At 46.6% G+C, this 26,979-nt stretch overlaps 1 protein-coding gene across 21 annotated transcripts in view; it reads left to right on the top strand.

Moving 5' to 3' along the window:
* The window catches only part of LOC110534539 (GRB2-associated-binding protein 1), a 70,915-nt gene extending 44,443 nt beyond the window's left edge, over nucleotides 1–26,472 (top strand). For 7 of the 21 annotated variants that reach the window (XM_036933662.1, XM_036933663.1, XM_036933661.1 and 4 more), the window contains 11 exons: nucleotides 7,207–7,335; nucleotides 7,648–7,813; nucleotides 10,745–10,961; nucleotides 11,281–11,364; nucleotides 11,887–12,557; nucleotides 14,594–14,688; nucleotides 14,945–15,257; nucleotides 18,204–18,293; nucleotides 19,466–19,559; nucleotides 19,939–20,056; nucleotides 21,804–23,244. In XM_036933662.1, coding sequence (XP_036789557.1) covers nucleotides 7,207–7,335; nucleotides 7,648–7,813; nucleotides 10,745–10,961; nucleotides 11,281–11,364; nucleotides 11,887–12,557; nucleotides 14,594–14,688; nucleotides 14,945–15,257; nucleotides 18,204–18,293; nucleotides 19,466–19,559; nucleotides 19,939–20,056; nucleotides 21,804–22,712 — 2,886 coding nt within the window. In that variant the 3' untranslated portion in view covers nucleotides 22,713–23,244. Of the gene's footprint in view, nucleotides 1–3,430; nucleotides 3,744–7,206; nucleotides 7,336–7,647; nucleotides 7,814–10,744; nucleotides 10,962–11,280; nucleotides 11,365–11,886; nucleotides 12,558–14,593; nucleotides 14,689–14,944; nucleotides 15,258–18,203; nucleotides 18,294–19,465; nucleotides 19,560–19,938; nucleotides 20,057–21,803; nucleotides 23,273–23,638; nucleotides 23,773–24,354 lie in introns of those variants that run through there. The other 14 variants (XM_036933669.1, XM_021619433.2, XM_021619443.2 and 11 more) reach the window with 12 other exon arrangements.
* The last annotated feature ends 507 nt before the right edge of the window (nucleotides 26,473–26,979 follow it).

Genomic DNA, 26,979 nt, shown 5'->3' on the forward strand with positions numbered 1-26,979 from the left:
GCTGTATGATGGGTTGGTATTGTTTGGTTTTAATCTGGGTCTGTGTTTATCACTATAATAAACCAGACGCCAGGCTACATCATGCCGTATGATGGGTTGGTATTGTTTGGTTTTAATCTGGGTCTGTGTTTATCACTAATAAACCAGACGCCAGGCTACATCATGCTGTATGATGGGTTGGTATTGTTTGGTTTTAATCTGGGTCTGTGTTTATCACTATAATAAACCAGACGCCAGGCTACATCATGCCGTATGATGGGTTGGTATTGTTTGGTTTTAATCTGGGTCTGTGTTTATCACTATAATAAACCAGACGCTAGGCTACATCATGCTGTATGATGGGTTGGTATTGTTTGGTTTTAATCTGGGTCTGTGTTTATCACTAATAAACCAGACGCCAGGCTACATCATGATGTATGATGGGTTGGTATTGTTTGGTTTTAATCTGGGTCTGTGTTTATCACTATAATAAACCAGACGCCAGGCTACATCATGCCGTATGATGGGTTGGTATTGTTTGGTTTTAATCTGGGTCTGTGTTTATCACTATAATAAACCAGACGCTAGGCTACATCATGCTGTATGATGGGTTGGTATTGTTTGGTTTTAATCTGGGTCTGTGTTTATCACTAATAAACCAGACGCCAGGCTACATCATGATGTATGATGGGTTGGTATTGTTTGGTTTTAATCTGGGTCTGTGTTTATCACTAATAAACCAGACGCCAGGCTACATCATGATGTATGATGGGTTGGTATTGTTTGGTTTTAATCTGGGTCTGTGTTTATCACTAATAAACCAGACGCCAGGCTACATCATGATGTATGATGGGTTGGTATTGTTTGGTTTTAATCTGGGTCTGTGTTTATCACTATAATAAACCAGACGCTAGGCTACATCATGCTGTATGATGGGTTGGTATTGTTTGGTTTTAATCTGGGTCTGTGTTTATCACTAATAAACCAGACGCCAGGCTACATCATGCCGTATGATGGGTTGGTATTGTTTGGTTTTAATCTGGGTCTGTGTTTATCACTAATAAACCAGACGCCAGGCTACATCATGCTGTATGATGGGTTGGTATTGTTTGGTTTTAATCTGGGTCTGTGTTTATCACTAATAAACCAGACACCAGGCTACATCATGATGTATGATGGGTTGGTATTGTTTGGTTTTAATCTGGGTCTGTGTTTATCACTATAATAAACCAGACGCCAGGCTACATCATGATGTATGATGGGTTGGTATTGTTTGGTTTTAATCTGGGTCTGTGTTTATCACTATAATAAACCAGACGCTAGGCTACATCATGCTGTATGATGGGTTGGTATTGTTTGGTTTTAATCTGGGTCTGTGTTTATCACTAATAAACCAGACACCAGGCTACATCATGATGTATGATGGGTTGGTATTGTTTGGTTTTAATCTGGGTCTGTGTTTATCACTAATAAACCAGACGCCAGGCTACATCATGCCGTATGATGGGTTGGTATTGTTTGGTTTTAATCTGGGTCTGTGTTTATCACTAATAAACCAGACGCCAGGCTACATCATGATGTATGATGGGTTGGTATTGTTTGGTTTTAATCTGGGTCTGTGTTTATCACTAATAAACCAGACACCAGGCTACATCATGATGTATGATGGGTTGGTATTGTTTGGTTTTAATCTGGGTCTGTGTTTATCACTATAATAAACCAGACGCCAGGCTACATCATGATGTATGATGGGTTGGTATTGTTTGGTTTTAATCTGGGTCTGTGTTTATCACTATAATAAACCAGACGCTAGGCTACATCATGCTGTATGATGGGTTGGTATTGTTTGGTTTTAATCTGGGTCTGTGTTTATCACTATAATAAACCAGACGCCAGGCTACATCATGCCGTATGATGGGTTGGTATTGTTTGGTTTTAATCTGGGTCTGTGTTTATCACTATAATAAACCAGACGCTAGGCTACATCATGCTGTATGATGGGTTGGTATTGTTTGGTTTTAATCTGGGTCTGTGTTTATCACTAATAAACCAGACGCCAGGCTACATCATGATGTATGATGGGTTGGTATTGTTTGGTTTTAATCTGGGTCTGTGTTTATCACTAATAAACCAGACGCCAGGCTACATCATGATGTATGATGGGTTGGTATTGTTTGGTTTTAATCTGGGTCTGTGTTTATCACTAATAAACCAGACGCCAGGCTACATCATGATGTATGATGGGTTGGTATTGTTTGGTTTTAATCTGGGTCTGTGTTTATCACTAATAAACCAGACGCCAGGCTACATCATGATGTATGATGGGTTGGTATTGTTTGGTTTTAATCTGGGTCTGTGTTTATCACCAATAAACCAGACGCCAGGCTACATCATGATGTATGACGGGTTGGTATTGTTGCCAACTTCCCAGTATGTCAGTGTTGGTACAGTAATCAAATCAAAGTGTATTGGTCGCGTACACAGTTTAGCAGATGTAGCGGATGTTACTAGCTCCTAACAATGCAGTAAAATGTCATAGTAAACAATATTTTTTTTAATTTATTTTTTTAACTCTGGAAATCAAGACATATCGGCACGAATCCAATTAACAGCCAAATAGCACTGACAGTAATCCAAATACGTATGTACACTGCATGAATTTACACAAGATATACTACATCATATGTACAGCAGTAGATATGTCAAGACTCCAGTATGTAAATACATATGAATGGGCAGACGATTAGGTAGTTGGGAATCTCTAAAACTCTGGGCCCCTTGTGGCCCCTATCTATCAGGCAGAAGGTTGTGACTGGAGCTCTGGAGCTCCAGATATTCCAGGGGGCAGCTTGATAGTCAAGCCCAACAAAGGCCACTGTTCTCTGGATAGGAGGGCAGGCCGAGGGCAGGACCAAGGCCATAGCCAGGAATGTGGTGGTTGAGGGCCCCGTGCCCCACCCACTGTTACCCCCTTCCCTAACGTCTGTACCTGTCACTCTGATTCACCCCCCCACACCCCATAACCAGTCTTCAATGGGGGGGGAACCCCCAATGTGGTAAAGTGCTTCAAGTATATTTTATTAGTTCTCTCTCCCGCTTATCTTCTTTCTCAGTCACTCTTGTCTTCTTCCTCCTTTACCTCTCTTCTCTCTATACTGTTCATCCATCTCCCTTTCAGACACTCCATCTCTCTCCCCTTCGCCCCCCTCTCTTCTCTGTCTTTGTCTCTGGGTCAGTGGGGCCCTGATGGCAACAGTGTGACTGCACTCGGATGGCATTCCCCCATCCAGCCCTCCCGGTTGTCCCCTCAATGGTGTCTCTGTCTGGCTGGAGGCTGGAGCGGGCACAGGGGTCTCTTCCTGCATCACACCCTATCAGAGGGCAGGGGAGGGCGCTTGGGGAGAGGGAGGAGGGGGGACAGCTGCTGCACCAGGGGCTCCTCCTGTCTCGTCCCACTCCACTCCCCCGGACAGTGAAGAGTCAACACACACACTTGGTTACTACTTCGATTGTTTGGTTGGTTGTATGTAAGGACTGATTTGTGATCAATTGAGATCTACTCTATCGTCTTGGGCCTTGTGAAGTAGACCAAACTGGATTAGCTGTGATCAGTAACGACTGCTCTCGGATCAGTTTGGGGACTATTGGGTTATTGACTGTTCTGTGCCTCATTGACTACAATGGAGAAGAGGACAGTAACAGGGGTTCAGCACTGCTAGAGTCCTCATTGCCCCTGCAGGCCTTTTCAGGATCGATAGCACACGGTAGGTTTGTGCTGGCCTGGTTCCAGATCTGTTTGTGCTGTCTTGCAGTCTCTTATGGTAATTGTCACAAGGGCCATAAGAGTTGGCAGGACCACACAAACTGATCTGGAACCAGGCTAGGTCTGTGGACAGAGTTACTGTCTAACAGTGCTGCTATTCAGCTACTGTGTGCATCAGTCACTGTCATGTGTGGTTGTTGTGAAGAGCTTTTTGGACTGTTTTCCACTGACAATAGAAAGTATGTGTCAGCGAGATGCCATTGGCTGTCTGGCTGGAGACACCAATGGCATTTCTGGTTGCGTGCAGTTTCACTGGATAGGAACCTGGCAGGGGTTTACAGGGACCAATTCAGCTAAGTTTTAACTAGAGTCGAGGTGTGATGAATGGAATGGCCACATGGGGTGTGTGGGTCAGTGGAGAAAGCGCTTTTGAGAGTGATTCTCATTGCTCATATTCTCCCTCAGCTCTTCATCCCTGACCATTTCCCTCCCACCCCTACACACGGTCTGCTACCATGCTAATATGGGAAAAGCACCCCTTAATCAAGTACTCCGTATTGAAGTTGCAGTGAAGCACCACTCAAACAAGCCTTCTTCAACAAGCTCTTAACCAGCACCATTGAAACTAGTCAGACCAACTGTTACTATGGACAGCAGCAGAGTGGCAGGTAGCCTAGCGGCTAAGAGCATTGGGCTTGTAACTGAAAGGTCTCTGGTTCGAATCCCCAAGCCAACTAGGTGAAAAAATCTGTCGACGTGCCCTTGAGGTAAGGCACTTAACCCTAATTTCTCTGGATAAGAGCGTCTGTCAAATGTCCCCATGTCTGTTTAAACCAGGGTCGCTTTCATTAGGCACCAAACGGTAGAAAAAGTACTGAAACAGGAAGGAACTACCTGAGCTTGTCCAATAAGAAATGTTTAGCAAAGAATGAACACGACCCAGGCCTGGCCTAACCTCTCGCTCTTTCTCTCCCCCCAGTGTAACCTCACCCCATGGCCCTGTCTGTGTCCCTACAGGGTAACCTGAGCCCAGAGTGCTTTGTCATGTACCAGAGAGAGGGGTCGCCCTCCTCTTTTCTCTGACCGCAACAGAGCAGTGCAACAACAACATGCTAATGTGTGCTGCTTGGGTTAGGTTAGGCTGCAGTTCATGCTGGACAGGACCAGTATACAGACGGAGTTAATTGCTCTTTGTATTATCTGGAGGCTGTTTTTGGTTGTTCTTGTTTTATGGTTGAATAAACAGTGATTATTAAATGTTGATATTTTAGGGCGGAGCATACTGTGTGGGAGCGGGGCGGGTCAAGCAGACCTCTTGAACCCTGCGCCGGCATGTTTACTTCATGACCTGTAAGGAGTGTTAGGGTTTTTGCAGGGTTGTGCCATGAATGTAGGTCTATTAGAATTTCAAAGGGTGTGTGTGTGAACGTGTGTTTCTGTGTGTGTGTGTGCGTTTCTGCCGTGCCCGGCTGCGCGTGTGTGTGCGCGTGTGTGTGTGCGTGCGCGTGTGTGTGTGTGTGTGCGCGTGTGTGTGTGTGCGCGTGTGTGTGTGCGCATGTGTGTGTGCGCGTGTGTGTGTGCGCGTGTGTGTGTGCGCGTGTGTGTGTGTGTGTGCGCGCACGCCCATGTAAAGTTCCTCCTTCAGCCAGCCTGTTTATTTCTCCAGGGTCGACTCTCCTGTTGACAGAGTAGGACAGCAGGACGATGCTCTTCCCACCCGGAGTTCTCTCTCCTCTCCTCCTGGCTGTTCGTCCCTACCCGGAGCTTGGCCCGCTAACAAAGGGAACTCTGTGGATGGAAAAACAATTGAAGGGAGGGCGAAAAAAACCACACAGCATTGTTAATCCGGTTAAAATCTTAACCCGAAAAAACAACAACAAAGCTTTTAGTTTGCATTCCTCACAGGCCGTTGCTGGCTGTGCTCGGGTGAGGCCAGGGCTCTGATCTCCAAGGGGAGTTGTTTTTCTACTGGTGTGGTTTCCCCTCCTTGTTTGAAATTCCATGAATAGCATTTGTTTTCTGTTATGTCATCTTTTGTATCCAATTTCACTGTTCAATATTCAATAGCTCTATCAAGTGTCCATTGATAGGCAGAGTCTATTTTGCTCCACGATATTGCTCAACCTGAAGCGGAGTGATTAAGCACAATTAAAGCTGCAATCCGGGAATGAATCCTTCCAAAAAACTCAAGCTTAGCATAAGTGACTCAGCGAATCAGAGTTGGTGGCTCATAGCAATTAGCCACAGTTTGTTTTCATCATGTGCTTTTTAGTCCTGCTTATCCTTGAGTTAGCTTATCCTAGTTCAGTGAGCAGGTTTCATTGAACAAATTAACAACCTCATAAGTTTAAGCTACACAGTTTAGGTGACAAGACATCTAGATGGGCCGGGCCTCATTTGTAAAAAAAAAAATAAAAGCATTAGTGAGCAGACTCCCTGTTTAGGCATCTCACTTGGTTCTGTCTCGTTCCCTCCTCTGCCTGACTTTCGAATGGTAGTGCCTGACGGTCATTGACACCCGGGGTTTATTCTTAGTGCCTTTGTGCAACTAAAACTAAACCACTCCACATTGTCAACCCTATCCATCCCACAGTCTTAAGTCTGCCATAGAAATAGAATGGGTTTCTATTTAGTTTTCCTATGCTATATCCCATTGTCTGGGTCTTGTGCCCTGTGTTTAAACCCTAGCTGCCTTGGAAGCACTGTGCCTGTGTACCAAATGGAACCCTATAGGCCCTGGTTAAAAGTTTGGCACTATATAGGGTGCCATTTTGGATGGAACCTGTGTCTCATAGACAGATGGAGGACAAATCCTATTGTAAAATCCTAATTGCCTGTGGCCCTTTTTTTAGAGTGGTTGGTTGTGCTCTTCCACAGTTGGGCTACTAGACCTAACCAGACCAAACTATGTCTGTCTGTAGTGACTGTGGGCCCTGGGTGTTCCAGACACATAGTTCTGGCTTGTCTGTCCTAGTGGGGCCCAGAGGAGAGAGATGGAGAGGCTGTAGAGGGATGGATTGGGATATAAGAAGAGGGGGAGAGTGGGTGAATTTTGAACACAGGCCTGTCCTTGTGTGGCTTACAGGACCAGAGGAGAGAGCGAGAGGGAGGGATAGCTAGAAGCTAGAGGGAGGGTTAGAGAGAAGCACACAGAGAGGCCAGGGCGGAAAAACAAAGCCCCTGTCCAGCCTGTGGTCAGCCAGGAATGGAGCCATATGAGCGAACACAGTGACCTTTCTCTCTCGGTCTGTCCCTCTTTCTCTCTCTCGCTCTTGTCTGATCCCCTGAGCCACTCTAGGACAAGGCCATGCCCAAAAATATGGGTTGTTGTGAAGCCTTCAGGGGTTTGTTAAGCTTTTCAAGTGGGGGTAGGGGAGAGTTTATGGGTGTACTGTGGAATTTTTAAGTAAGAGATGATATGTGAACAGATCATCAACATTAAAATGTCTCCCGTCTCTCTGCAGGCATGGAAGAAGCGGTGGTTTGTTCTCCGCAGCGGCCGTCTCTCGGGCGACCCAGACGTGCTGGAGTACTACAAGAATGATCACGCCAAGAAGCCCATCCGCGTGATCGACCTCAACCTGTGTGAACAGGTGAAACACTACTTATGCTATGGCTGATTAGGGCCCGGAGTTTGTTACTCTGGACCCTAGTTATGTAATATGTTTTTTGTCAGGTCATGTGATCAGGGAAAACTAATGGTCCTAGTAATGCTACAGTACCACTAGCTAATACTGCTAAAAGGCAGTTATAACAGTTATGACATTAAGTGGCCTATAGCTGCTGTGGCTACAATGGATATTGCTACCCCTATTGTTTGTAATGCTGCGTGCTAATGCTAAGCCCTATTGTTACGTGGTTGGTAATGCTACATGCTAACGCTAGCCCCCCCCCCCCCACCACAGGTGGACGCAGGGCTCACGTTCAACAAGAAGGACCTGGAGCACAGCTTCATCTTCGACATCAAGACCATCGACCGCGTCTTCTACCTGGTGGCCGACACGGAGGACGACATGAACAAGTGGGTCCGCTACATCTGTGACATCTGCGGCTTCAACCCCACGGACGACGGTAATGATGCTACACACATCCCTGCGCAGGCACGCACACACGAGAGGAACTGAGATGTGTCTATACAGTGAGAGAAAGGCAGAAATGCAACAGAACAGTGATATGCATGAGGAAACGGTAGTCTTTCCCCACACGTATTATTCACACATAATGATCATATCCTGGTGTAGTGTAGGTTTGGACACTGTGTGCCAAGGGGCCTTTGTTTCCAGCACAGGCTTAATGAGGCCTAATGAGCCGTGTCTTCAGGTGGGTTCACGTTACCACATGTTTCCCTGTACTGTATAATTAAAGCATTGTGTGCCCCCCCCTAAGCTGAGCCCCACTGCCACTTTCTCTCCTTCTCTCCCTTTATTGTTCCTCCTTTCTCAGTTGCTCTCATTTGTTTTCTCTCGTGGTCTTTCTGTCACTCATTTGTTCTCCCTCATTTGTTCTCTCACATTCGTTACTTCGTTCGCACGCGCGCGCTTACTCAGGGAAAAGCGAGTGAGTGGGGCCCACCAAACCGGAATTGTGGTTTATTTAGAGTTCCTCTGTCTACGTCCATTCCCACCGTCATCAGTGGGGCCACATACAGGTGCCTCCAGACCTGAACTTCCCTCTCAGCTGACATGGGAGGTACTGTCGAGTTCAGGGCCTAAAATTACCTCCATTTTTTTTATATATGGAAAACTCTATCAGCCAGTCAAAACGGATGAGCATGCTTTGTAATGTTTCTAAAACAATACATTTATTACTAGTAAGAGGTAATGTGGTAAGTTAATTACATTTTTAACCAAAATATCACAGATGAGACAATGTTCACCTGTCCCTTTAAGAGCATGGGGTTACCATGGTAATGCAACTTTATTCTTCATGTTTGTGCCTGTGAGATTGAGTCTGACTAGTAGAAGAGTTGCCTTGTCCTCTCTAGCTGTTGAAACTCAAACATAGAAAAACAACCTAGCTTGTGAACAAAACAATGTAAATGGCCAAGAAACACAAAGACGAAGTCTCACATCAGTAGACTGACATTTTTCTGTAAATTAGAACAATGTTTATGCCTGTGCATAGCGCTTCTAAAAATGAATCTTTCACTCTTCAGGTACGCACAGCCTCCAGGCAGTGTTGCAGCAGAGGTGGTATAGGCTATATATGATTCGTAGTTCTTTGACTTTGTGTGATTCATTTACCAGCTATGAAACAAAACCAATTCCAAAATCTACCTGCATTTTGCAGCTGGTGCGTGTTAATTTTAGGCCGTGGTAGAGTTGCAGAAATGGACCCTATAATCTAAACTCACTATTGTAATGCATGTGGGTTTAATCAGAATGTTAGAGGCTCTAGTCGAGGAGAAATGTCCTGGACTATGATATCAGCAGTACCCACTACATCTATGACAACGGGGCGACCATGTATCCAACAAGGTCAGCTTCACTCCTTCCTCGGTGTTGTGGCTGTATCCTACCCTCCCTGCTCTAGTGTAACTTCAACCACAACGTATCACTTATCTATGGGGCCATTTTGGAATGTTGAGTTTATTATGGTTTCAAGCAGCAAGTTTGTCTTAATACCCGTGCAGACTTCTGTGGTCGAGCGGTGTGGCTCTCATATTGCCTTGGCTACTGCTCTCTGTGCCTCGCGAAGTCTCGCTCGCTGATCATACAGCCCAAACAAAGAGGGGACAGTTCAGCCCGCGCCCAGGCGAGGGTGCACCGTGGCTGGGGAAATGTCAGCGAGTGGAGGGGGCTGGAGCAGCAGGGCTGGAGCCCAGCGGGGGGGGGGGGGGGGGATTTTTCTGCTGCCTGGGTGAATCAGCACATAAGACAGACAAACAAGGGGATGGAGGGTGTGAGTGATAGTGTATAAAGCAGTATAGTAGTGAGAGTAGAAGGGGAGAGAGGGAGGGAGAGAACTGAAGAGGGGAATGGGGAGAAGAGGGGGAGAGGGACGGAGAGAACTGAAGAGGGGAATGGGGAGAAGAGGCAGCGAGATGAAGGGATGCAATGTATAGGGAGTGATTGAGGGAGAGAAGGAGAATGCACAGGATAAAGCAGGAGAATAGTGACTGATTGGGGCGTGATTGAGGGAGAGGGTGTACAAGAGAAAACAGTGGAGGAGAGGAAGAGCGGGATGGGACGAGAGGGAGAGAGTAAAGATTCAGAGAGCAGCTGTCATCTCAGGGTGCGCATCCTTGAGCTTGAGCACTTAGGGAGCCACTCAGACGGTGTACGTGTGCGTACACTGAGAAGTGTAGGTGGGGAGTAATGCAGGCAGAGAATACGTTATGAATAGAGCCCAACCAAGCACAGTCGTCTCCACACAGACCTACATGGAGAAGGACAAGGCAGAGACCTTGAGGAAATGCTGTCTGGCCTTGGTTGGGATTCAAAAGGCAAAACAGATTTGGATAAAAATACAGCTGAGTATTAATGGTGTGAATAACATTGGCAGATACAACAGCTGTAGGAAGAAAATAAACCCAAATGCTTCCTTCCCTCAGTAGATTCCATCAAACTGTAATATACATGTAATGCTACATTTTAATTTAATGGTTGTACTTCTCATGCGTAATCATTGATTGTGAAGATTTGAAAGTCGGTATTTGCGTGGTTCCCAGACGCATGCATGCCTGTGTACATACAATGTGTCCTTCAAGTCTGACTAATCACCTGTTTTGTTCTGATGTATCTTGCGGTATCTCAGTCATGTGTTCGGTATACAATTTCCACTGCTCCGTAGTGCTTTTATAGAACGTTATACTGCTTTCTGTACACAAACAAGTCAGAAATCTAACCATACAAATACCTATAATATCACAACAGAACATGTACGTTTCGGAAATAACTGTTGTGCATGGCAGCATTCTCAACATCATTGTCCTAACTCCGGTGTACAATGCACAGATGTTCTGACGGTCTCCCCTCCCTCCCCCCTCTTTCTTCCCCACAGAAGCGGCAAAGGCTGCCCACCAGGCGGCCAGCGGTGGCTCTGTGGTGGACACGCCCCCTCACCCTGGCCTGGGGGGTCCTCCGGCCATGCTGACCAACGTGCCCCCTCCCTACCAGCCGGTCAGCGTGCGCCACCTGGACTCGGAGTCCAGCCTGGACGAACCCCAGGACTACCTGTGGCTGGTCAACTGTGAGAGCAAGAAGCCAGAGCCCAACAGGTGGGTGTGGGGTCCATGATGTGACAGGGCAGCGCTGCCATCGGTACAGAGTGGAGAGGTGTTGTGACATTTCCCTCTGTGTTTCTCTGACATCTCATCTCCATCTGTCTCCTGTTAGAATGTACTTTAGGTTTGTCACTCTTGTTTTTATTTATTTCATATTTATTTTTTATACAAAGAATGGTGTCCTCTTTTGTGCTTTAGTAGGTCTCTTGTACTGTCTGTATAGGTTGTCCATATTTCAGTGCCTCTTCTCTCTTGTTGATGTGCTTCTGACTCTCTCCTCCTCCTCCTCCTCTCTGTGTGTGTGGTGGTGTAGCTCTGTGACTCCTCTCCCCCAGGAGTACCTCCTCCTGGAGGAGTGTGAGAGCAAAGGGGCTCCTTTGCCTCCCCAGGTTAATCAGTGAGTCTGGAGCAGCCTGTCTAGTGTGGAGTGACACACACACACACACACACACACACACACACACTTGTGCACAAAGTCACACAGGTTCATAAACATGCACATATACATGTAGACACACACACACACATTGTAAATACACACAAAACTAACCCAGCACTTACCCCTGGGATTGATGTGTTTGAGAAGTGATCATGAATCCAAAATGCAGCACCTGGCTGTTCTCACAGGAAAATGAGGAATGATCCAGAATAGCTTAATATGTAAATAGACCTTTGGCAAAGGACAGTGCAGTGTTTGACCCTGCATGTTTTGAAACGATCCACAGGATGAAACATGGATCATTATACTGAACCTACAACTCAATAAGATCTGCTCAACAACATATCCAGTGGACCTCAATAGGAGTTATTGGTGGTTCTGTTGCTGTAACCCATATCACTAATCTATGTTGAAGTGTGTGTGAAATGTTCACACACCATTCAGCCTTCTGATGTTTATATATCTGTGCCGTCGCCACAGAGCCCACGCCGAGTGTTCCAAGTCAACCTCGTCAGAGACGGACCTGAACGACAATGTCCCCGCCCACCGCACGCCAACCTCCACTAGCTCCTCCTCTAAGCACGCCAACGGCTTCTTCTCCTCTGTCCTGCCCCCTCACCCCTCCTCCGCCTCCTCCATCTATGACTCTCCGCCTTCCCGTGGAGGCGACCTCTCTTCCAGCCTCTACCACCTCCCCCGCTCCTACTCCCAGGACACTGTGCTCCTTCCCAAGTCAGCCTCCGCCTCCTCGCCCCCCATCCCGGTCGAAGGCGACGCCCCAGAGCTCTACGTCTTCAACGCGCCCTCGCGGAAGCCCTCCATGGAGACTCAGATGAGGAACCTGTCGGTTAGCTACGATATTCCTCCCACACCAGGCAGTAACTGTACCTATCAGGTGCCTCGAGGTCCAGCGAGTGGTGGGTCTGAGGGTGGGGATGGGATGCCTCCGCCCCGGCCCCCCAAGCCTTCCCTCAGCTCCCTGACCCCGGGGCACCCGCCGCCCGCCGCGGAGCGCTCGCCCACGGACACGTACTGTGTGCCGCGCTCCATGTCAGAGACGGATGGGAACTACTGCGTGCCCACCAGCGCCGGGAACAAGGCCCTGAGGAGCAACACCATCGGCACCATGGACTCATCACGCCTCAGGAAAGGTATGGCTCATTGATCTTGATTCATTGTTCCTGATTTATTAGTCCTGTCAGATAGATGAGAAACATATATAATTGATCACGAGCATTCCATTTCACTCTCACTTTTTGCTAAGTGACAGGGTACCACATCCTTTCACTAATCATTAGGCTAAGTGATATTTGTGTGCATCATTATAAAGGCTAAATACGCTAGCTAGCAACGACAGGATATTCATAACAACACATGGCTGGTGTGTGCTGTTGTCAGCCAACACTATCATCTGCAGCGCAAAGCAAGTGTCTAATCCTCCAGGATAATTATCTTGACGTGACAGATGTGTTTTTGAATGGCTAATTACAAATACTTTTTTCACAGCTGAAGACTGCCTTGCCTCCAAGGACATCTGGTGTAGCAGTATTAGTGGTGTTCGGTTACCATGCAGACAAACAACACGTACCTCAGTTTAGGAGAAAGCAGTTTGGTGCCTCAGTCCCAACCTCTATGTACATTTGATGCTCCCAACCCATTTGCTCTACTAGCAATAGAGAAACAACACTGAGGCCCTCTCAGAGCGTCAAATTCAAATACAGAAATACTCATTATAGAAATTCAGAAAACAAAACATATTTTACGTAGGTTTAAAGATGAACTTCTTGTGAATCCAACCATGGTGTCAGATTTTAAAAAAGCTTTACGACGAAAGCATACCTTACGATTATTTGAGAACATTGCCCAGCAGACAAATCATTACAAACAGCAACCAGCCAAATAGAGTTACACAAGTCAGAAATAGAGAGAAAATTAATCCCTTACCTTTGATGGTCTTCATATGGTTGCACTCAGAAGACATTCATGTACTCAATAAATGTTCCTTTTGTTCGATAGTCTCTTTATATACAAAAACCTCCGTTTTGTTTGTTTTCTGCAGTAATCCACAGGCTCAAATGCAGACAAAACAGGCAGACAAAAAAATCAAAATTGTGTCCGTAAAGTTCATAGAAACATGTCAAACGATGTTTATATTCAACCCTCAGGTTGTTTTTAGCCTAAATAATTGATAATATTTCAACCTGACAATAACGTTGCCAATATAAAAGATAAACAAGAAAGGCACTCTTGGTCGTGCGCATGAAAAAGCTATGTGACATGGTAGGGTCCACTCATTCAGACTGCTCTTACTCCCTAATTTTTCAGAATACAAGCCTGAAACAATTTCTAAAGACTGATTACATCTAGTGGAAGGCATAGGAACTGCAATTTGAGTCTTAAGTCAATGGATACTGTAATGGCATTGAATAAAAAACTACAAAAAAAAAACTACTTCCTGAATGGATTTTTCTCAGGTTTTCGCCTGCCAAATCAGTTCTGTTATACTCAGACACTATTTTAACAGTTTTGGAAACGTTAGTGTTTTCTATCCAAATCTACCAGTTATATGCATATCTTCTGGGCCCGAGTAGCAGGCAGTTTAATTTGAGCATGTTTTCATCAAAAATTCAAAATGCTGCCCCCTACCCTAGAGAAGTTAAAGGATGATCATTTACACAACCAAAAAAGCATTGGAGGTTAAAGTTCATGATAAAACATTATGCCCAGCTACACCCGGTCCAAGTCTGTTCCTATCATTTAACATGAAACGTGTCTGTTAAACTAACACACAGACATTTTGCAAATGTCCCGGGATTCCCTGTTTGTCTAGTCCGTTGTGTACCAGAGTAGGCTTTGCTTGCCTTGGCTTTAGAGTCTGGCGACCTTCCAAGTCGTATCATCCTGTTTGTCTGTTTGTCTGAACTCCTTCTGAAATCCATTAGTGTGAAGTTACACATGATAACCAGAGCAAGAACGGCAACTATAGTCCAGCTGCCTTAGTGCCGAGATGACAGACTTCACATATCCCTGTTCAACACTTACTGTGGTTCCAATGATGCATTTGTATTCCCTTTTTATTTAGTATTTAACTCTTGATTCATAATGCTGTAAGCCCTACCTAGACTACTATACTGTTGGTTATGTTGTGTTTACACTGGTTTTAAATGTTCTGTCATGTTTGTTGCAGATTTGGGCTCCCAGGACTGTTACGATATCCCTAGGACGTTTCCCTCTGACAAGAGCTGCTCGTTTGACTTCAACGAAAGCTTCAACAGCTACTTGGTCAGTCTTTACACGACATGCTCCTGAAATCCGTTTAAAACTATCAACGTAAAGGACCCCTCACATTGATACTGATCCTTCCAAGTATTGGACTGTTATGACAATGGAGTTTTGAAGTGTACTAAGGTGCAGATTAAGATAAAGGAAGCTTGCATCCTCTTACTACATTTCTCGTGTGTGTGCGCGTGTTTTTGTCTTATGCCTGTCTATGCCCTCATGTAGCCTGCCTCTCTCTCTGCCCCCCCCTCCCCTCCAGAAAAACAAAGGCATGATGCCAGTGGGCAGCCAGTCCATGGAGGAAGTTGACCAGAACTACGTACCCATGAGCGCCAACTCCCCGTCCCACCACCGCTCCGGCAGCCTGTCGGGCTGTGAACCCATCATGGAACCCAACTATGTCCCCATGACCCCGGGCCCGGGCACCTTAGAGTTCTCCCTGGGCAAGCAGGTTCCCCCGCCGGCCCACATGGGGTTTCGCTCAAGCCCCAATACCCCACCCCGCAGGCCCATGCTCATCAGCGATTGTCAGCCCCCGCCCGTGGACCGCAACCTCAAACCGGACCGCAAAGGTGAGGGGGGCAGGGAGGATGGGTGGATGGCTGGGGGGTGAAGAGGTGTGGCTCTGAAGGGGAATGGGGGTGTAAAGGGTGTGTCTTTGAATGAGAGAGAATCTTGTTACGTTTGTCTTTATCTGCTGTTGCATCAACGTTTTCACAACTGCTCGTCTCTCCACATCCTGGCATTCAACTCTAACTCACGCACATTTACATGTGCTGGCTCATGGTTATGAAAGGCAGATTACCATTGCATTATTTTGAATTATAAACTGGGTGGTTCGAGCCCTGAATACAGATTGGCTAAAAGCCATGGTATATCAGACCGTATACCACGGCAAAGGGCTGTATCCAGGCGCACACTGCATTGGGCAGTGCATACGAACAGCCCTTAGGTGCCCCAGAGGTGCCTTATTGCTTAAGTAGAACACTTCAGAATGTGTCATTATACAATTCCTGTATGGCATCAGACAGGAGTGTGGATTGTTGTGGCTCGCCCTTTGCTCCTCTCCTCAATGTAGGCAGTGTTCTAGACCTCTCTCCTCAATGTAGGCAGTGTTCTAGACCTCTCTCCTCAATGTAGGCAGTGTTCTAGACCTCTCTCCTCAATGTAGGCAGTGTTCTAGACCTCTCTCCTCAATGTAGGCAGTGTTCTAGACCTCTCTCCTCAATGTAGGCAGTGTTCTAGACCTCTCTCCTCAATGTAGGCAGTGTTCTAGACCTCTCTCCTCAATGTAGGCAGTGTTCTAGACCTCTCTCCTCAATGTAGGCAGTGTCCTAGACCTCTCTCCTCAATGTAGGCAGTGTTCTAGACCTCTCTCCTCAATGTAGGCAGTGTTCTAGACCTCTCTTCTCAATGTAGGCAGTGTTCTAGACCTCTCTCCTCAATGTAGGCAGTGTTCTAGACCTCTCTCCTCAATGTAGGCAGTGTTCTAGACCTCTCTCCTCAATGTAGGCAGTGTTATAGACCTCTCTCCTCAATGTAGGCAGTGTTCTAGACCTCTCTCCTCAATGTAGGCAGTGTTCTAGACCTCTCTCCTCAATGTAGGCAGTGTCCTAGACCTCTCTCCTCAATGTAGGCAGTGTCCTAGACCTCTCTCCTCAATGTAGGCAGTGTTCTAGACCTCTCTCCTCAATGTAGGCAGTGTTCTAGACCTCTCTCCTCAATGTAGGCAGTGTTCTAGACCTCTCTCCTCAATGTAGGCAGTGTTCTAGACCTCTCTCCTCAATGTAGGCAGTGTTCTAGACCAAGCCTCATCCACCCTCTCAGCCTTCTTTTAGTTTAGCCCACCAGCCTCTCCCTCTCACCTCATCCACCCTCCTCTCAGCCTTCTCTTTTAGCTTTGCCCGCTCCCTTCCTCATTTTCTATCCCCCTCACCCCATTCAAAGGGACTTTTGTCCATGAGTTCAGGGGGCCCTCTCTGAGGCTTTGGGGGGGTGACCGGCGTGGGCCACCATCACCATGGAGCGCCCGGAGCCCAGAGCGGTCACCTCTGTCCCCATTGTCGTGCCCCCCTCTGAAAGGGCCTCTTTGATGGAGCAACAGCCCCCTCCTGCCCCACCAGGGAACATTTCAATCTAGAGCGGGAAAGATTTGAATATCCCACGGGGGAGGCAGACCCAAAGCAGAGGTCATTACCAGTCACTGTCAATGGTAGAGAAGAAAGGGGAATATGATAGAAATCCTGAAGTCAGTCCCTCTCTGTTCACGGCTTAGAGCTTTAACTTTCAGGTCACTGACTCTTGGTTATTTTCATTCCAGTGTCATCATGGGGTGCTGGATGTGAGTGGTTCGGTGCAAGGACATGTTAGACTGGAATGTTACTGTAGTCAGGGGGCTCCTTATTACGGCGACAAAGGGATCGGCATACAGTTACTTGAGTTTTTCATAACCATGGGCCATCACCGTGAACTTCCATCTCAATGCAATCTCTGTCCTCACCTATCCACCACTGCTATCCACCTGCTGAGTTTGGGACCTCTGTGGTCCAGCCTGTGTGTTCTTGTAGGGTTGTTGTGTTCTGTTGGCTTCAGGGTTCATCTCTCGAGCCTTCCCTCTGGTTCGCTGGCTCTGGTACAAATCCCAAATCAAATCGACCGCTAGACCCTATGCACTTGGTGGAAGTTTGACCATATTGTTTTAACAAATCAATTCCTCTCAGATCTCCACAATTGAATAGGGTCCATGGGTCCATTTGGGATTGGGCCTCGCTTGCTTGGTTTGGTTCTGTAGGCGAGGTCTTGTGAGGCTGAAGCATCTGTGGTCGATGCCAACAAGTAGCATCATTCACTTTCCTTATGGCTCTGTTATGGGGTCAATTATAAATGTCTGCCCTGGTTTTATCTGGGGTGCGCTGTGTTTTCTGGCTATAGTGAGGGTTATACGTAAGGTTATAACGTCGGTCTGCTGGTGTACAGATAAATGTGCGCTTTTATTGTCTGCTGTTGTGGATGTGTTGTTGCACTCAAAATGATCTTCCACACTCATACTGGTGCATGTTGTTGTCCTGTCAGGTCTCTGAGGCCAGCCATGTTACAGGGTTCTGACTAGAGGGAGTACAGCTACGACCGGAAGTTACTTTTTCATAGCTGGTTAGGAGAATTGACCCAGCAGGTTAGGAGACATAGGTTAAGGTTAGGAAAATGTTCTCCTAACCTGCTATGAAAAGTCACTTCCGGTCGTAGCTGTACTCCCTCTTGTCACAACCATGTTGCGTGGAGTGAGGTGCATGATGGGAAATGTTAGCGTCTGCTGTTGCCATGGTGATGGTCCTGTCTTTACACTATATACAACAACAGGGACGACGCAATGGTAGTGTGGAAGTAGTGAGTTGTCTCTCAACAAAGTCTGTTGATCTGTCGGCTTTGCATGGCAGGGTTTTATTAAAATAGGGGTTACAATGATGTCATCGTTTTATCAATGATGGTAATGTGAAAAGTCTTCTTTTTTAACCAATCAGGTCAGAGTCCTAAAATAATAAGAGCAAAGGGGGTTGGTTTAGAGCGAACCGACTCTCAGACCGTAGGGGAGTTCCCAAGACGACGCAAGGGTAGGTACTACCAAACAACGACGCCTGAAACTTGGTTCTGAATACTCATCTCTCATTCTCTCCGAACGTGTCTGAACTCAACGCATGCTTCTGAATGTTCTCCTGTGACCTGTGACATCACATGGTATACTGTCTCATCCAATCAACTAACTCCTGGACCAGCGGGGCCCCTCTTCTGTTCAGTTGTCCTTTCTGATTCCACATTTTGTTCTCATAACACGTTTTTGAACCTCACCAAAACCCTAGAGATGTTATCCTCTAGGCTTCTTCAGGAAATGGTGGAAAGATCATATCTCCGGGTGGAAGATCTCCAGTACGTAGGAGACCGTTGTCAGTGTACTAGTGTACCGCACCAACAACCAAATCTCAAGCCCACATATTCAAAGTAATCAATAGCGTTAATTTATTACACCAATACAGTAACTGATTCTTAGGTTAGTGACACACACAAACACACCAGTGATGGACTGTTCTAACCAACTACCTCTTGTATTTTTAACACTGTTCGGCATGCTCCTTGTTTCAACATGTAATTCTATCATGTGCTCTATTGTATTTGTAATGGAAGAAAGTTTATTGCTCAGGTACGATGAATGATATTTTCCCCTCTTTATGTTCTGTTCAGATATGTGTACATATATATATATCTCCGGATTGCATGAAGGGTGTTCAGTGCTGTACTGTAGGCTGAGAAGTGTTAGTGCTGTACTGTAGGCTGAGAAGTGTTAGTGCTGTACTGTAGACTGAGAAGTGTTAGTGCTGTACTGTAGACTGAGAAGTGTTAGTGCTGCTGTCCCGTAGACTGCAGCACCAGATGGTGTTTTCTAGCCAGGCTGAGGGAGCTATGCTGAATGTGTTTCTATAGCACCCGGGTTGCCAGATTGGGCTCTGTTACGTTAACCATGCGGAAACGTTTGGCTGTGGACACTCAATGTGGACGTGCTCTATAAACCTATAACCAATTGATTACATTTTTGTATTACACTCAACTTCTCATATTGGAATCTAGCCTACAGTTTTAGTCTTGGAGATTTTGTGGCTTTTAGGGACCTCTGTTGGACAAATGAAAGCCTACCTCCCCACCACCTTTTGTATGGTGGAATGGAATGTATTGTGTTGCAATGATGGTACGTGACGAGACTGACGGGGGTGTTTGCCCCTCCCCTCTACAGCCAAGCCCGCCCCTTTGGAGATCAAGCCCCTACCTGAGTGGGAGGAGTCATCGGCGCCCGTCCGCTCACCTGTCACCAGGTCTTTTGCTCGGGAGTAAGTGTCTTACCCTTTGACCTTTCACCTCTACAGCAGCTCAGGGTCAAAGTGGCCCTTAGGCACAGATCTAGGATTATTGTCGCACACCGCATCCTAACCATTTGGGAGTAAAACGTGAAGCTGACCTTAGGTCAGCGTCAACTTAGTTGAATTCCTTTCTACTGCATGTGACTATAGGTTTGGTATTCTATCAGAACACTAACCCTCCACGCATGACTTTAGTCACCTCATAACATGTCAAAGTAGTCATGTCTTAGAAATGAGCTTTTTGTCATTTTTAATCTGCAGGGAACTCTGCAGGCACTGCTGCTATTTGTGTGTGTGTGTGTGTGTACCGACGGTATGTTAAACAGTGTGTGTGTGTGATGCTGCTCAGTCCCTCCAGGTTCCCCATGCCCCCCAGGCCTCCCTCGGTGCATAGCACCGCCTCCAGCACCGACTCCGAGGACTGTGATGAGAATTATGTAGCCATGGTCTCTAAGGCAGACGAACTCGTATGTAACACACGTCCTCAACTACTCTCTTCTAATATATTCATGTTAAATCATACAATGAATTATGTACATTTTCCCCCAAAAAACTGTAACATTAATAAGCTAATGTTCCACATAGTCAGTAGCCAATGAATGTATTACAATTCAATTATATATATTTTTTTTTATTCATGGTCAAGTGCACCATTTGCAATGTAATTTGTCTGATGGCATATCTTAGTGGGCTGAATAGCCATAGAACATCAGTATGCAGAAGAATTTAAATACACTACATGACCAAAGGTATGTGGACACCTGCTCTTCCAACGTCTCATTCCAAAATCATGGGCATTAATATGGAGTTGGTCCCCCTTTGGTGCTGTCACAGCCTCCACTCTTCTGGGAAGGTGTTCCACTAGATGTTGGAACATTGCTGCGGGGACTTGCTTCCATTCAGCTACAAGCATTGGTGAGGTCGGGCACTGATATTGGACGATTATGCCTAGCTTGCAGTCGGCATTCCAATTCATCCGAAAGGTGTTCGATGGGCTCTGTGCAGGCCAGTCAAGTTCTTCCCCACAGATCTCGACAAACCATTTCTGTATGGACCTCGCATTGTGCATTGCCATGCTGAAACAGGAAAGGGCCTTCCCCAAACTGTTGCCACAAAGTTGAAAGTACAGAATGGTCTAGAATTTCATTGTATGCTTTAGCATTAAGATTTCCCATCACTGCCTAGCCGGGAACCATGAAAAACAGTCCCAGACCATTATTCCTCCTCCACCAAACTTTACAGTTGGCACTATGCAGTGGGGCAGGTAGCGGTCTCCTGGCATCCGCCAAACCCACATTCGTCCATTGGACTGCCAGATGGTGACGCGTGATTCATCACTCCAGAGAATGCGTTTCCACTGCTCCAGAGTCCAAAGGCGGCGAGCTTTACACCACTCCAGCCCACGCTTGGCATTGTGCATGGTGCATGCAGCTGCACGGCCATGGGAACCCATTTTATGAAGCTCCCGGTGAACAGTTATTGTGCTGACATTGCTTCCAGAGGCAGTTTGGAACTCAGTGAGTGTTGCAATCGAAGACAGGCGTTTTTTTACGTCCTACACGCTTCAGCACTCGGCGGTCCCGTTCTGTGAGCTTGTGTGGCCTACCACTTTGTGGCTGAGCCGTTGGTGCTCCTAGACGTTTCCACTTCACATTAACAGCACTTACAGTTGACCGGGGCAGCTCGAGTAGGGCAGACGTTTTATGAACTGACTTGTTGGAATGGTGGCATCCTATGATGGTATCATGTTGAAAGTCACAGCTCGTCAGTCAGGCCATTCTACTGCCAATGTTTGTCTATGGAGATAGCTTGGCTGTATGCTTGATTTTATACACCCGTCAGCAACGGGTGTGGCTGAAATAGCCGAATCCACTCATTTGAAAGGGTGTCCACATACTTTTGTGCATATAGTGTAGTTTGACTTCTTCAAACATACTACTGTTTTTCGTTAGTGTGATGACATTGAAATGAAGAGTCCACGTTTCTTGTTTCTAATTTCCCATGTTAGTATAGTATACCCAGTAAAAGTCATAGTCCGTTATCATCCTCCTCGGCCTCCCAAACCTCATCTTTTATAGAGAAATAGATGGTTGCCACAGAAGGACTCCTCTTCAACACTTCTATTTTCTTCACCTCTTCTTTCCCTCTTCATCACTTGTCATCCTGCTTTTTTATGTCTTTTTCGTTTGCGCTTTCACTCTTTTCCCCCTGCAGGTATTCAGTCCATCTGGTGGACATCTCCTTCCCCCTGCAGGTATTCAGTCCATCTGGTGGACATCTCCTTCCCCCTGCAGGTATTCAGTCCATCTGGTGGACGTCTCCTTCCCCCTGCAGGTATTCAGTCCATCTGGTGGACGTCTCCTTCCCCCTGCAGGTATTCAGTCCATCTGGTGGACATCTCCTTCCCCCTGCAGGTATTCAGTCCATCTGGTGGACGTCTCCTTCCCCCTGCAGGTATTCAGTCCATCTGGTGGACGTCTCCTTCCCCCTGCAGGTATTCAGTCCATCTGGTGGACATCTCCTTCCCCCTGCAGGTATTCAGTCCATCTGGTGGACATCTCCTTCCCCCTGCAGGTATTCAGTCCATCTGGTGGACATCTCCTTCCCCCTGCAGGTATTCAGTCCATCTGGTGGACATCTCCTTCCCCCTGCAGGTATTCAGTCCATCTGGTGGACATCTCCTTCCCCCTGCAGGTATTCAGTCCATCTGGTGGACGTCTCCTTCCCCCTGCAGGTATTCAGTCCATCTGGTGGACGTCTCCTTCCCCCTGCAGGTATTCAGTCCATCTGGTGGACGTCTCCTTCCCCCTGCAGGTATTCAGTCCATCTGGTGGACATCTCCTTCCCCCTGCAGGTATTCAGTCCATCTGGTGGACATCTCCTTCCCCCTGCAGGTATTCAGTCCATCTGGTGGACATCTCCTTCCCCCTGCAGGTATTCAGTCCATCTGGTGGACATCTCCTTAACCCCTGCAGGTATTCAGTCCATCTGGTGGACATTTTCTTTTTTGCTTCTTCTATTCTTCTAACTTGTTTTTCTTCCATCAGTTCTCAAGGACCCTTTTTGTTGACTGGTCAGATAAATTATTTTCCCTGGCTCAGACTCCATGATCTGGTGGTTTAGGCACGTGAAAGCGACCAGGGTTTGATTTCTGTCTCCACCTTTCCCACTTTGTCTCCCAGTTTGTCTTCCCGCTGTTTCTAATCTGTCTGAATACAGCAAAAATGTCCTCAATACTTTTTTTTTTTTATAAATATATATTTTCCCGGTGGGTGTCATAAATTGAACAGCACAATCACTGTTTAACGTTGTTCCATTCTCTCCTAAAGGAAATTATCTTAACTGTACTAAATTGACTGGTTAATTTCACCAACAACAAAATGGGTAATTTCCTGTATAGTATGTCTGCTTGATTGTTTGTTTTCCAGGTCTTTATGACCTTTTTATTGATATGTTTTCCCTTATCGTTTCTTCGCCTTTACCTAATGTTTACTTCCTGTTGCTTTTTTCACTCATTTACATTTTTACCTAGTCCCCCTCTTCCTCCTCCCCCTCTCAGTACAGCCTGTGTTGTTTGACCTCTGACCTTTCCCTGCTGTCTCTGTAGAGAGGAGTCCTTCTACTGCACTGTCCCCATCACCCCTGTTAAGAGGGAGATGGAGGGCCTTGACACCTTAGAGGAGGTGAGACAGGTTGTCAAGTGTGGTTAGACAAGCTGCCTGGGTTGCCAGTTTGGAGCCTAACCGGAGATGCCCATAGAGCCTATGCTCTCACTGCATGGTGTGGGTTGTGGTGTAATTTCCCCCCAAAACCCACTAAGATTTCAGACACCGTCTGCAGTGGTAGTGTACATGTTGACGTGACTTGAGGTTTGCGTAATACATCAATGTATTGTTTAATAGTAGACTGTTCTAGTACTGTCTCCATTGTAGCTGTACTACCACTCCTCTTGCCCACTCCTAGAGTGTAGCACTAACATTTAATCATGCTCTGTGAGTGTCATCATCCCCCTATCTCCACTGTAACATGGTATCTCCCTTGTTGCTTAGAACATGAAGCTGGGTGCGCCCATGACGGCGGACGGGGGGAGCAGCCCAATGGTGAAGCCCAAGGGAGACAAGCAGGTGGAGTACCTGGACCTAGACCTGGACCCTGGCAAGTCTACCCCACCACGGAAGGTGAGACCTCACGCTCTCTCGCGCACTCTCTCTCGCGCACTCTCTCTCGCGCACTCTCTCTCGCGCACTCTCTCTCTCGCGCGCACTCTCTCTCGCGCGCACTCTCTCTCGCGCGCGCACTCTCTCTCGCGCGCGCACTCTCTCTCTCTCGCGCACTCTCTCTCTCTCGCGCGCACTCTCTCTCTCGCGCGCACTCTCTCTCTCGCGCGCACTCTCTCTCTCGCGCGCACTCTCTCTCGCGCGCACTCTCTCTCGCGCGCACTCTCTCTCGCGCGCACTCTCTCTCGCGCGCACTCTCTCTCACGCGCACTCTCTCTCACGCGCACTCTCTCTCACGCGCACTCTCTCTCACGCGCACTCTCTCTCACGCGCACTCTCTCTCACGCGCACTCTCTCTCACGCGCACTCTCTCTCACGCGCACTCTCTCTCACGCGCACTCTCTCTCACGCGCACTCTCTCTCACGCGCACTCTCTCTCACGCGCACTCTCTCTCACGCGCACTCTCTCTCACGCGCACTCTCTCTCTCACGCGCACTCTCTCTCTCACACAAACTATTGAAACTGACCTGTGTGTGTTCCTCTCCAGAAGAAGAGTAATGGGATTGGTCTGGCGGTGTCAGATGAGCGGGTGGACTACGTGGTGGTGGACCAGCAGCGGACGCAGGCCCTCAAGAGCACCCGGGAGGCCTGGAACGATGGACGCCAGTCCACAGAGACAGACACCTCCACCAAAGGGCCCAAGTGACCCCCAGCTCACCCAGCTATAGCCCCACGCTGCTGGGCCGCAGACATTACTCCAAGCCCTGGCTCGGGCCCCGGCCTTCACCTCCTCCAGACTCCTAGTGTCGAAGTGAAGGGGCCGGCGGACCTCCAGGGCCGCTGAACTGTCTTTAGTTTACACTGCCATCAGTCAGTCTGAGGACAGAACAGCGACAGCACAGCGCCCCTCTGTGGCAGACAGGGGGTATGTGCCAGGAATAAGCTGAATGCAGTATGGATGCAAGTAGGTTTGATTGATGTATCAGTCCTCACCTGCCTGATATGGGGACTATGTAAAGACATTACCACATCCACAAAGACTTGGAGTCTGGAACACTTACTGCCACTTATGGTGGATTTCAGTTTAGATTTTTCCTCTAGTTGGTTGGAGAAGACTTAAAGACATTTCCTTTGATTAAATCACAACACTGTGGGACACTGTCTGGAGTCTGTTTTGGGAGAGAATGAGTCATCTCTCTTTCAGAATGCTTAGTGTCTACTTAATACTTTACTGCCATGGTTGCCTAGTTTTGCTGGTAGGAAATTGGGCCATTTTTCTCTTGTACAGGTCTAATATTATCCAAAACATTGTAAGAGAGAACCAGGTTTTCTTAGTGAAAAACTTGTTGTGAATGCAAGAAAATAGAAAACAAGTAACTTTTTTCCGAAACGCAACTGACCAAGTGCTCAATCAAAGGTTTGGATTCACTGAAACGTCATTTAATCGACTGAGAAATGATTCTCTCTTCCTCGTTTAGTTTTTAGTGGAAGAGGAAACGGCTTGACATTTGCAAAACAAAAAGAGTTGTACAAAGTGTTATGTATATAAACAAAGTGTCCTTTATTCAACACTATATACGGTGTGTGGTAATTCTGCAGGGTGGAATTCTATACGCTCTCCGAGATGGTATCGGGACATGTGATATGAAATGACAGAATCAACTGTGACGGCTTTTAACGGGAAGCTCCCCGACACTTTCTGTGAGTTATGCAAAGGTGTCAGACGTAGGTTTATAGGAGAGAGAGAAATCAGGTACTCATTCAAATACTAATAACAGCTATTTCCATTTCTAATTTATTTTGAGGTATCTCAACGATAGATGTCCAAGTAATCTATAAACGGACAGATTTGATGCTATAGAGCAAAGTGCTGTTAAATGCCTTCTCAACGAGCGCCAGTCAATTTGTTTCAGGAGTTTATTATTGTGATGGCGTGTCGATTTCATTCTCTCTTAGGTTTTAATTTATTTCAAAAGGATTTACACGCCCACCTTCTGGGGTCTGATGTATGTATGCCTTACGATCTACTTTACTTGATATGTCTTTGTAAATAGTGAGAAATTGTGATGTTTTACCTAAAAAGAAAATACTTCAGAATCGTAGTGTTTTTTTTTTCTCATGACTATTGGCTTTACTAACTTTCCAGGGACCCTATTCAGTGTCTTGAGTAGGAGTGCAGAAGCCGCTTTCCCAAAAGCATCTTAAGGCTAAATTCATTGTTAGAACCATAGGATCCTACGGTTCTAATGATGAACTTAGCCTTGAGATAGTTTTGGGAACCCGGCCCTGGTTTAGGATCAGGTCTCCACTGTTCGTGTAATCTTAGTCATTGTAAAAGGCAAAACAACTGATTCTAGATCAGCACTCTTACGCTGAGATTCTTCATGAATACAGGCCCATTTCTCTCTAAGTCCTAAGCATGTTTTACCAGGAGAATTAGTCTTTGCTGTATATATTTGCACCAACTATTCCAGCATGTATCATTTGAATTGAAAAACTGTGCCTGTACTGTCATTTCCATACTACTTAATTGTCACCATCCCATTGCAGGGTTGTCTTGTCTCGACACCAACTGCAAAACGTTGATGCTTTATCTTTTTTTTTTACCAATCAAAAGAGAAACATTTCCATTTGAAAGTAAACTAAATAAAACAACCTTTTTGGAGTCTGTTTGTCACCTACACCCTACAGTATGTCACATGTATTTAAAAAATGTTGATGTACTATAGGGAGGAAAACAATGACAGAGGGAAGAGAATTGAAAAGAACAAAGGCCAGGAAGTCCCACCCACTGAGGCTGGTGGGAGGAGCTAGAGGACATGCTCATTATAATGACTGGAATGGAGTCTAACATGGTTTGTGTTTGACCATCTATTCCATTCCAGCCATTACAATGAGCCCGTCCTCCTGTAGCGCCTCACACCAGCTTCCTCTGGACCACAGACATTTCTATAGAGGAATGAGAAATGCACGCACAAAGTGATGTGCTGTACTAAATTGTGCCATTCTGTTTCAGAAGTGTCCAAATGCCTACCACTTCCCCAATCAATGATTATCTCACCTGTTCACTATTCTCTCATTTTAATTTGATAGCTCTCCATTTAGCCACCAAGGAAAAAAACTCTTCAACATGCAGTTATTTACATACAAATCTAATCTCTCACATTTCAGT

This window comes from Oncorhynchus mykiss, chromosome 10 (genome assembly GCF_013265735.2).
Source record: "Oncorhynchus mykiss isolate Arlee chromosome 10, USDA_OmykA_1.1, whole genome shotgun sequence".
Lineage (NCBI taxonomy): Eukaryota > Metazoa > Chordata > Actinopteri > Salmoniformes > Salmonidae > Oncorhynchus > Oncorhynchus mykiss.